Source organism: Homalodisca vitripennis, chromosome 3, assembly GCF_021130785.1.
Source record: "Homalodisca vitripennis isolate AUS2020 chromosome 3, UT_GWSS_2.1, whole genome shotgun sequence".
Taxonomy (NCBI): Eukaryota; Metazoa; Arthropoda; class Insecta; order Hemiptera; family Cicadellidae; genus Homalodisca; species Homalodisca vitripennis.
This window is the reverse complement of record NC_060209.1, coordinates 177,111,533-177,123,874: the sequence shown is the minus strand read 5'-3', so window position 1 is coordinate 177,123,874 and position 12,342 is coordinate 177,111,533. Positions and strand designations below refer to the sequence as shown.

The 12,342-nt window shown below is 34.9% G+C and overlaps 1 protein-coding gene across 2 annotated transcripts; it reads left to right on the top strand.

Moving 5' to 3' along the window:
• The first annotated feature begins 363 nt into the window (after positions 1 to 363).
• LOC124357811 (T-complex protein 1 subunit epsilon) lies at positions 364 to 11,365 on the top strand. Of its 2 annotated transcripts, none has more exons than XM_046809869.1 (3): positions 364 to 510; positions 1,786 to 1,958; positions 9,857 to 11,365. In XM_046809869.1, exons 1-3 carry the CDS (start codon positions 501 to 503, stop codon positions 11,276 to 11,278), a joined length of 1,605 nt encoding a protein of 534 aa, XP_046665825.1. In that variant the 5' UTR covers positions 364 to 500; the 3' UTR covers positions 11,279 to 11,365. The 2 variants fall into 2 exon arrangements, with proteins under 2 accessions (XP_046665825.1, XP_046665826.1); XM_046809870.1 differs by having other exon boundaries at positions 395 to 510; positions 1,789 to 1,958.
• Positions 11,366 to 12,342: the final 977 nt, after the last annotated feature.

Here is a 12,342-nt window from a genome sequence, read left to right as displayed (position 1 = left end):
ACTATACCTCAGGAGGGTTCACTTCTGGCCTGTTTATACCTGCCAGTAGAACCTACTGTCGGTCAGCACTAACCGACGTGTCATTTACGTGTGGGTAAACCAGCGGATATTTTCTCATGTTACTATTATACTGAAATAGCAAAATTCCACTAAGTTTAGGTGATTTTAAGATTATAGATTTGTTTGGTGTACTCTTAAAATACTGGCAGCTTTTTACAGTGATAAATCCATGCTAATGACAGTTTTAAATTTACATTTAAACCTCCAGTGTCGGTCACAATAATGATTTTGTAACTATACAGAATATAAGATAGAGAATGCTCGTGACTGGTCTCGTAACGTTTTCCTTTTTTGTTTATTTTATTCTATACTTTTTAACAGCTGATTCAACAAAACATTTGGACAGTATTTACTTGGGCTATTAATCAAATTGTATGCGCAATTGTCATAGGTTGGCGTTATTAATAATATATTTGATCTGATTTTCTATTCAAGTGACGATGACTTCAGGTATTTTAAGTATAGTTTTATATTATACGTTGGCATTATTATTTTACTGTTTAGATATTAATTACTACGAGGATTTAAAACAGGCATTTTAAAATGGATAACAAATACCTTTATGACATCCTTTCACATTCATAGCGAATGTAAAAGTAGACTCTTCCATGTAAATAAGTTATAGCGTATAACAGGTTAAAGAATATACTTAAAACACAGAGATGGCTTCCAGTCAAATTGTATTATTTCACACTATCCATATAATGACAAAAATCGCAGTGAAAATAAGTGACTGGATATATCAGTTAAAGCAAATGGTTGAGTTAAAATTCACAAGCGCTCACGTGATCTGAGCTTGTATTTAGGTAATATCTCGAGGGATGTTTTTCTTTTTTGGCCAGAAGTGCGGCGTTGCTCGTTTCATTTCAGGTCGGTACTTTCCTTACCCCAGATGACGTGAGTGCTAATAAATGTTGACTTAATTTTGGTATTACAAGTAATCTACGCCATCGAAGCCCGCACTGACGGCCAGAGAACCTCAGATGATGTGCCAGATCGCCCAACGTTGGCACGATCTGCGGTAAGAAAAGTACTGACCTGAAATGCCACGAGCAACTCCGCACTTCTGGCCAAAAAATAAAAACATCCCTCGAGATAATACTTATATTCAAGCTCAGATCACGTGAGCGTTAAATAAATGTTGACTTTACTTTGTTTCTAATAGTAATTAAACTTATTTGTGTAGTGTAATAACAAGTAGTGGATAGGGACAAAGTGGCCTCCAGATAATATCAAATTACCGGAAATGTAGTAATATATCGCTATATCGATAGACTACGAGATTAAAATTGCACAATTTTAATGACAGCTACTTGGTTGTTAAAATTATTGTACATTATTTGGTTACATGGCTCGGTTTAGGAGGTGCACAGCCGAGATTTGGTTTTCATTTGTGGTCGGTAGAGATCAGAGAGTATGTTTGACTCGGCTATAAAGCTGTAGAAAATCAGACTGCTCACATTTGGCTATGTAGCAAAGCTAAATGATTGCAGCTACATTTATCTCTGCTCCAATTTCCTAGATCTGCAGCTAAGAGTAAGAGTGAACAGGCAGTGATTCGATGCGAAATATAGTACACAGTGAACGCGTCAAGTCGCGTCGCACTCTGTGTATTTGTACCCTTAGTAATCCAAGGCGGTATAAGAGACTTCGGTGAGAAGTATTAGATCAGAAAGTAATAATGCTTTGGTAAAGTTTGTGTCTAACTCTTGTAACTCGATGTAGCAGGTACGATGTGTTTTGACGAGTATGGGAGACCCTTCATCGTCCTGCAGGAGCAGGAGCGGCAGGCGCGTCTGACTGGACTAGAAGCTATCAGATCCAACATCCAGGCCGCTCGGAGAGTGGCGGACACATTACGGTCTTCTCTCGGGCCCAAGGGCATGGATAAGTTGTTGGTCAGTCTCTTGGGGGGTCGAAACTAGTAATTAATTTTAGTATGACTTCCTAGCTGTTATTTGGGCATTGATTAATACAGAAAGTCACACAACAAATGGTAGGTCAAGAATTTGTTTTTTTTATCAATTTAGTTTTCAACTCAAATGTAAGTATACTGTTGGTTCACAAATAATCTCTTAGAGTAAAAATTTGTTTCTAGGAAACCCGTCTATAAATTTTGCAAAATTCACAAAATTTTGCGTTTATTGATGTAGATTAAACTATTTCCATACTTAAAAAAAAAAAACAATTTTTGTAAATTTTCCTACGTGTATGGTTCAAGTCTTTTATCTACATACCATTTGTTCAATTAATTTGGTTAAGAACTATTTAAAAAATGTGTATAAACCTCATTTTGCTGCAATTACTCATGTGCTCTCAATTCTACGACCCGTTAAAATAAGTGATGATCGTTAATGTAAACATAGCCATGATGCTGTCCAGTATGGTTGCGTTAGCTGTAGCTTAAATACTGTAGAAACCGCCATCTGGAATCCTTACCTTAGAGCTAAGTAATTATATGCATCGATGAAATCAGTGATGGTCGTTAGTAATAACTCATCTCCATGATGCTGTTCAGTATGGTTGCGTTAGCGATAGCTTAAATACTATAGAACCTGTTAAACTGGAATCTTTATCTTAGAGCTAATAAAGTATATGCACATCAATAAAGCCAGTGATAATTGTTAGTGATAAGTCATCTCCAAGACGCTGTCCACTATGGTTGCTTTAGCGGTAGCTTAATACTAGAAAAACTGTCAACTGGAATCTTTATCTTAGAGCTACGTTAGTATATGCATCAATGAAGTTAGTAGTGACGTAGAGAAATTTCCCCGTCGCAGTTGTATCTTATATGATCGGCTCGTTATTGTGCTTAAAAAAATCCGTCATGAGGAACTGCACGCTAGAATTACTACAATCGTTCCTGTGACTTTAGCCCTAAGACTACGAGCTTAGGGTCTTGAACAGGACAGTAGCAGGAAACTCTATGTGCACATTGATGTTTGTTCCAATTCCACGTAGTCATATTATTAATAGCTGCAATAGCAACTGACAGGCATCGATGAATTATCATATGGATAAGTTGAGTGCTATAATATAAAAAGTAAAGAAGGCTCCAGCCACGTTGTTATTGCTGCTGCCATGTTGTGAGGTGGTTGGGCATGGTGCTTCTATTGCAAATTGTTTGTACCATTTGTCTAAAATACTATACGAGATATATAATTATATAGTAATAAATATTACATCAATTTAAAACAACCTTTAATAAGCTCTAATAAATAGTACACATATAATTTTTGGACGTTCTAAGAATTACAGCTGGAAATTTAATATTTGTTTTATTAATAATATAAATAAATCTGTTTTTATTTCAAAGACTTTAACCATAAAATAATTAAGTTTTATACTTATATTTTATTTTAATATTTATATAATAAATCATAATATAACAAAGACCTAAATTTCAATACTGTTATCCACTTTTTATAATAAAAGTAAGCCACGTTATTCATATGGGTTTTTGACTATTTAATGCTATCCTCATCTATGGATGTAAAATAATGTTATAAGGTGTCGGTGCAATGTTAGCGTACAACAGGCTAAGACTATTTTGAACCATATAAGGAATTTAATCTTACTTTACATAAGACTTTAATAATAAAACTGAGTAACGTTAAGTTGCATAACTAAAATTTATGTTCAATAAAAACATTGGTTCTGTAAGTTTGGTCTGTTAACGTATTTTCCGTAATATCCTTTAAGGAATTAAATAGGGCGTACACGAAAAGTTAGTTTCGTCGACTTTTCGCTTACAGCAATACCAAACTCGTTCAAACAAGTTCATTTATAAGGGCAGACTTATTCCGGAAATTGCTGCAAATTAACCACATCGTTCCTGCTCTGTTCCTGGTTTATAACTCTCTTTCTTTAGAACGTAATCAATGGTACTCGTATTTGGTACACATGTTTAGTGTCAGAGCATCTTCTGACTAACTTAATCAAACCATTGAAGATTAATCAGATAGTCAAGACAGCTGCTATCGTTATATGTTACAATTTCTTTTAGTCAGGTGCAGGATGAAAATCTGTCCTCCCCACATGATTCACTAGCATAATAATATATACTTCAATCCTCAAAATGTTGTGTTATATATCTTGTAATATATAACGATGGTAATATATAACATGTCCGAAATCATGTTACCCTTTCAAACCGTCCATCGTCAATAACCAACTTTAAACAAGAAAAACCCCATTGAAGTTGAAGTCTCTGTGCAAGGTATTACTATACTATAAAATAATTTCTTGATTTTTCTACGGCGATATAATGGATTTACCATTATTTTATAAATAATTGTTATCACTTTATTCTTCAGATGTGCCTTTTTTTAAATATTTGTATAACACACATGGAGCTCACTTAGTTATTCTCAATCCACTAGCGTAATATAATATCGGCTGATTGGTTATATAATTCACTAACTGATTTAAAAAAATAATTTATATTCGTCCATTTTACGATAAAACTGTATTTGATATTTGAACGGAGATTTTAGTTATATACGAGTAAAACTTATTTTATAGTCACATTTTATATTGATTGAAACTATTTTACTCTCAATGTGCCTTGCGAATTTAAAATACACCCGCCTATACAGGCCTGTCCCTCTAGTATAAAAATTCCATGGTTAATCTTAGATTATTTTTCTTTACTTTAATTTGCTGATTAGTAAAATACACATGCACCGCTCATGCTGTTATTCTCAATTCGTTAACCTACATAATATAAGAAAATATCTTCATCGATCCCTACACTCGTTTTAGAAATATATCAAAGTGTGAGTTTTATATTGAGATAAACTACTGAACTCCGGGAACGCAAGATCACCGGAGAAGAAACTATTTGGCTGTTGCTCTACTGTGTGGCGAGGGAAGTAAACTTTGGAAGTGCTGCTACATTCTCGTCTCCCACACTCCCGTCTAATCCGGAGCTATTCTTGGCGTTGATTGTGTACGCAGATTGCTAGCCTGTTTTATACTGAGCCTTTATTGAGTCCCGATTTAGAAAGTTAATCTTCATAGGTAAATTAGTAACTTTTTTTAATTTGTGGCTCAAGAAACCAATTAACGATTACAAGAGTGTTTTGAAGTAGGAATCCAATGTAGAATAAGGTCATAAACACAAATTGGTTCAAGCATTTGCCATTATTTTTTAGAATTTAATTTTATTTAAAACATTTTACTTTTGCAAAGCTATTTAAACGAGCTTAATTTAATATCTAATGAAAATTTTTAAGCAGTAAGATTAACTATTTATATGATTTAGATATATTTAAATGTATATTATGTATAAGTTTGTTAAAAAAGTTGGAACGGTACACATTATTTTCTCATTTATTACCCTAACGCAAAGAATTCTTAAAAAGTACTTAAAGAACGGCATAAATTACTTATTCTCGTCGATTTAATCGAAATAATGTACAATTCGTGTTTATATGGCGTATTTTAAACGCAAAAATGAAAATTGTTCCTTAATAGTTTTCCAATATCACAATACTTATGGTTTAATTTTTTTTTACATTTTATTTCTATGATTTAGGGTAATGTTAATAGTTTATCCTTGAGTGAATTTTCTTCCATAATAGTTAAATCCGGAAATAAGACAAAAAGTGTACCATTATTTTATGAAATACAAAAAAAAGAAACAATAATATTTTTTTTTTACCGGAATGTTACAAATAAAAATGAATCACAAAATAAGTTGTTAAGCGCTATTCTTGAGAACGGCTAGATCAATTCGACTAATTCTTAGTAAAATATTTGGTAGTATATTATGAGCACGGTTATAAAAAGTTACCTATTTTGTGAATTCAGACAAAATTTTAGGTTTTATGTTTTATAAATCCAAATTTAACTGGTAATACATAGCTGTTAACACTTTTTCAGCTAAAGTTTAATCTATTTTTGACCAAATGATTTTATTTTTTAAGTGTTTAGAAACACTATGTTTTACTAAAGTAGTGTATTTGAAAAAAACACCATTTTTAGTTTTTTACAATTTTTTCGTAGCAAAAAGAGCATGTTCTAATAATGAAACAGCGATCCTTAAAGGGTCTTTACATTTTTAGTAGACTTATACTATGGATACCACTGCACAAGATAAATTTAGGCCGTATGGCATTATTTTTGTGCATTATTAAGTAACTACATTAATTGAGGTTAAAATTTATTAAATTAATTGAAGTTAAATAAAAACGAAAGATATTATTTACAATAAATACAATTATGACTAAAAGGACTTAGAAAAATAGTATTCTGTACACATCCTTCATAGGTTAGGAGCTTTCGACCTACCTTGAATGAAATGGTACAAAACACTTTGTGTGAAGAGCAATACCACACTTGTTCCATTTTATTGTAGAGTTTTTTGACAAAGTCTACATCTTGTTTGCTTCTAACTTTTGCCGATAATGTGACCTTCGTTGTCATATCTTACGTCAGTGGTTACTTGAATGTCTACAGCTCCAACTTTGTTGTGAAAAATGGAGTTTTTCTTCAGGTAGGAAAGAGTTTGTTCCACAGTGAAGGAAAGTAAATATAAAGGTTTCCTTTCCCTAAAGGTATAAGTTGGTTCAAGAGCCAAGAATGTTTCACTGACACATTGATAGGGAAACCAAGCATCTGCAAGTACAACTTTTACCTCGTATTCCAATTTTATATTTTGAAATCGTCTCGTCCATGTGATCGAAGCCCTCCATGTGCTGGTTGTATGCTACAACGCATGCAGGCTGTGGCACCATTCATGCATGATATGCTGTTAATCTGCAACACTATATCCTCGGACTTTTTCATAATCGTTCAAAATCACATAAAGCCCGTGCTACGGTGTGACTGTTATGTCTTAAAGGCTTAAATAACTTTCCTCTTCTCTCAACTGTTCATAAGATCCTCTTGGTTTATGCTTCATTAATTTTATATCAATCAATGGAACTATACACACTCTGTTGACCTTGAAAGTTCCAGTGCTAGTATTTCTATTGTCTTTAAAAACTTCTAAAATTCCTACTGAGGTAAAAATATTATTAAAAAAAAGCGATTTTATCCATAATCTTCAAGAGAATTTTCAGCTGTAGGGTGTTTTACATTATGTCACCATGTTCTTAAATGAACTTTTTTTCAAACTCTATTAAAATGATTTTTAGTGATAATTATATTTTTTAAATGTTTTCTTATATCAAATTATAAAAATTCAATACAACAAGAAACTAGTAAATTTCCCCGATTAGGACCGCTGTTTCATCTTTAGAACATTGAACTTTATGAGGTTATAACAATCTTAAAGTGGTTACTAAAGCTACACATTGTATTTTACCTTCGTTATACAAGTTATCCCGTATTAACTACACAAAAGTTTATTATGGTATTCAATAAGCCAAAACCAATAATTTTTGTGATATAAAGTATAGTCTTGCTTAGTTGTCCGTTTCTGTCTTTGTTGTTTTTTGTAAAAATATATTTATCTCTGTGATGGTTTGAGATATTAAATTTAAAATTTTTATGTTTGTTTATTATATCATTCTTCATAAACGTTAAATAAACGCCTCAAATCATTGCCATTTACTGAAACAAAATAGCAGCTACTTAAAATTTCAAATTTTAGTAACTTTGTGAATGGTTAGTTTTAGTGAAAAATGGTAAGGTATATAAAAGATAGTTCTTTCGAGTACAAACATTTTAGTACTTTATTCAGATTCGTACAATAAGTGGTTACAGAAAAAGTTTGGAATAAAATCTTTAAAAAATTGAAAATTGATGATTATTGCTAAACAACTTCTTATAATTATTATTTAGTAGTAAATGCTCTATATGGCCTCCCCTCTGCTGGATGCAAAAGTCCAAATCGTTGTAAAGCTGAATGTCGGAAATTTTCAAAAGCATTTGGTTCCTGGATTCTTTCACCAGCTTCAACAATTCGAGCAACCAAGTGCAGGGCGTCACGAACTGGAGTTGAATAACCTAATTGTTTTATGTGTCCCAACATGTCAACTGGTGTTCGATCAGGGGATCTCGTGAATCAAGAAACAGGGCCACCGCGTCCGATCCATTTCTTTTCATAAACTGTTTTTGTGTGTTGCCGGACTTGATTACTAAAGTGAGCTGTAGTTCCATCTTTTTGGATTCACATCCAATCTTGCCTAATGCCAATAGGTACATTTTCGAGTAATTCTGGCAAAACATCTTGAAGGAAAGCTAAATATGTTTGTCCGCTCAACCTATTATTTATCATAATGTATGTGCCGATTAGGGTGTCAATTATTATGCCAGCCAAAACGTTAACTGAAAATCTAACTTGATAATGGCGTTTAACTCTTTCATGTGGGTTCTCTTTGGCCTAAACATGGTTATTTTTTAAATTTAATATTCCCTCACGAGTAAAACTTGGTTCATCTGTAAAGAGGAAATTCTTGAAGAAATTTGGTGATTCTACTTCTTTATGTAATACCCAACGAGAAAATTCTAATCTTTTTGCATAATTTCTGGGTTGTAATTCCTGTACCTTATGATTTTTGAAAGGATACAATAATTATTCCTGCAATGTTCTTCAAATGGTAGATTTACTTGCATTCATAGCAATTTTAATATTTATACTATAGATAGCCCTTGTACTTGTCGACGGATTATTATCTATGTCTTGTAAGACAGCTTCTTCAAACGCAAGTATCCGAACAGTTCTACCAAATATGGATACATTTTTCCTTCCTTCAATGATATGGTAGCAGTAAAAGAATTTAATGGAGGTAAACTAAAACGGAGACTTTGAGAAAAACAGAGAATCGGTTCACAAAATAATGTACACCGTAGTGTTGCCAAACGCATACACGGATTCATGCTAATAAAGACAAAACAATTGAAAATTATTCTTAAAATAGTGCTGTTATTATGCAGTCCAAAACTTAGATGTACTACACGGTGGGCTGCAATAATTTGCCTACTGTCGGAGTTAGCTAACAATTTCCGGTTTTAGCTGTTAGAAAGGCGTTGTTTTTTAAATACAACTCATACAGTTGGAAAATAGCATTATACTTTGTATCGCTCCTTAGTCAATGGGTTTCAGTGTAAAACTTGTACACACAAACGAACTATTCTTCACACAAAAAGTCTTAATCAATAAAGGTATTAGTAACCGTAATTCTAAGCTTATTCGGCTTGCATCAAGGTTGTCATTACGGGTTTCTTGTTCGAATCGCGATTAATACACAATAAAATCTTACAATATTTCAGCATCCATGTAAAAATACCATACCATCAATCCGTAGATTAGTTTTAAATAGTATCCGTTTTTCCCTTTTGTTAAAGTTTGTTATGACGATGGAAGGTTTACAATGATAATAAGGAATTCGGACATATGTCATCTTTGTATATTCAAAAAACGGCATTAAGGATCCACCTTTTTCTTGACATTTATCAGTGTCACGTTTTACACTGAAGGTTTCTGTGTATGATGACTGATATTGTATCTATAGGTCAACGTGACATATGGTGCTGACAAATGTCCTGTTTCAGGTTTAAATAGTCGGTAAAGATTTGATATCAGTAGTAAATCTTAAAGACCTTTTCTTTCGGATCCCAGAATAAATTTACCATTTAAAAGTGTTCCCCCTCCATTGAGAGCATTCGTGAATAGTTTTGATGATTGTTGGAAAGACGATAGATGTATTAAAGTTATTTAAAGTTTTTTGTTCCTTCGAAATTACTGCGTGTCATATGTAGTCCCTCTTTTATTATACAATGTCTACGGACATTTACGAATGTAATTTTAAAAATTGTTTATGCTCTTCTACTGCTATTGTGCCAGGTGTCCCCTGATGGTGAAGTTGTCGTTACCAACGACGGCGCCACCATTCTAGAGTTGATGGACGTTGAACATGAGGTCGCCAAGCTGCTGGTGAGTCTGGCCCGTGCCCAGGATCGCGAGGTGGGCGATGGCACGACTGGAGTAGTTGTGCTGGCTGGAGCGCTGCTGGAGCGGGCGCTGGAACTACTGGACAAGGGTGTACATCCCACTCTCATAGCGGAAGGCTACGAGCGCGCAGCTAGAAGTGCGGCTAGACACCTGGACAGCATCTCCTGGAGTGTGACAGTGGACCAGGAAAACACGACGTGGTTACTGCTCGCGGCGATGACCGCACTGAGCTCCAAGATTGCCAGTAGGTGCCAGAGACACCTGGCGGAACTGGCCGTTACCGCAGTGAAGACTACCTGTGACATGACTCGAGACAAAGATTTGTACGTTAACTCTATTGTGCTAAAAGGCAAGAGTGGTGGGCAGATAGAAGACACTGAGTTAGTCCGAGGTATCATCATCGGCAAGGACTTTGCTCATCCTCAAATGAAAAATTACTTAACAAAAGTGAAAATAGCAGTTTTCTCTGGATCTGCTCTGCAATTACCCAAAGTAGTTACAAAGCACCAGTTGAACGTTAATGACTCAACATGCTACGGTGATATCCGATCCTGTATAAACGAATGGAGTAACAGCGTTTTGAAGATAATCACCGATAATGGTGTAGAACTCGTGGTGTTTTCAGGGAAGATCGATGAAAGCGTAATTCATCTACTACTCCGACACGGGGTAAGCGCGGTTGAGGAGGTGCCGGACGTCGAAATAGTCGCGGCAGCTGTTGGTGCCCGCATCACTCCCAGAGTGGAAGAACTGACTGTTGATAAGTTAGGCCGAGCTGATCAAGTTAGAATCATTAACTTAGGCACTGTGTCGGGGAAGTTCATCGCCTTAGAGCAGTCGGATAAAGCCAAAATTGTTACTATCTTCGTACGCGGTGGTAATGAAGTTGTAGTCGAAGAGGTGAAGAGAAGTCTACAGGATGCACTTTTTGTAATTAGAAACCTGATAAAGAACAGTTCTGTTGTGTACGGTGGGGGCGCTTCTGAGATATCATGTTCCCTGGCTCTTATGGAAGAGAGTTTGACCTTCTCTGATTTGGACCAGTTAGTGTATCGAGCTTTCGCCGAGGGACTGGACGCGATACCCACCGCGCTGGCCGAGAACGCAGGTCTGTATCCACTCATGGTGCTGACGGAACTGAAGGCTGGCCACAAGCCATCTCGTGGCGTGGATTGCGCACTTACTGGAGATTGCGACATGCACAAGCAGGGAGTGGTCGAGGGTCTGCAGGCCAAGAAACATCAACTTGTGCTCGCCACTCAGCTTGCTAAAATGATTCTCAAGATCGATGACGTCAGGGGTCCCAAAAACTAGTCCTTGCCCTAACTATTCTTACCATACGTTTATAAACTGGTTGTAAAACAATATGTTTGCTGATATTATAAAAAAATAAGTAACACATTTAAATTTTCTTTTATTAGATAATAATAATGCTAAATGCCGAAGTGTCTTTTCAAAATATCACAGGTCTGTTTTAAAACTTATATTTTCATTTTGAAACTAATTATCTATGGCACAGTGTTAGAGTATACAATATTCTATATATGAAGCATTAAAATTACGGCCGAAATTCTTAACGTGCCTATATACCTTGTACAAATAAGTGAAAAAATGAAGTTCATTGTTGGGGTCAGACGAATCGAAAGGGAGCGAAGCCTTGTCCCACATACTGTTATGGATACCTTATGGCTTGCTTTTCACAAAAACATGTATAACTGACACAACGTTCAATGGTACAAATGGTAACCGAGGATGGCTGATAAGTGGATTTGGAGCCACTAAGTCCAAACCGTTTTCTATATAATAGCAGAGACAACCTAATATTGGATGCATTTTAACTAAACTTCTTATGAAAATTCTATGGTTGTAGTTTCTCTTTCAATGCCTTTTTTGTCATGGAGTTGAATACGTAAGTTCAATAATTACTCTAGATGCCTTACCTTTGCATGGATTTTAACCAAAAATTTGTATGAACTTTGGGTAAGAGAATTACGTTATGAATTTACCGATGGTGCAGATTTTCAGAAAAACAGATTTTCAGAGGCTAAAACTGCATTCGCACAACCAACCTATATAACTAATGCATTCATTAGATTGACCAAAATTAGTATAAACGCTCAATGGGTGTATTGTTAACTGATGTCATTAGCTCTTTATGAGGCAAGGGGTGAAGCCCAGGTGTCCTGAGAATGTCTATAGTTTCGGATGCATAGGCGTAAACGATTTCCACTCAACTACCATAACCAACTTGACATGTACACTGTTTAGGATGATTTATCAAAAAAGACAAAATTAAATATAAAGTAGCTATTGCATTTGTATTAAATATAAAGGTTTGATTCCTTCCATTTACAAGGCAAAACTGGGTAGAACATAGA

Bases quoted from the DNA above. Each gene is read 5' to 3' on its own strand.
- LOC124357811 (XM_046809869.1), top strand. The intron at 1,959-9,856 runs GTCAGTCTCTTG...CTATTGTGCCAG, and splicing joins AGGGCATGGATAAGTTGTTG to GTGTCCCCTGATGGTGAAGT.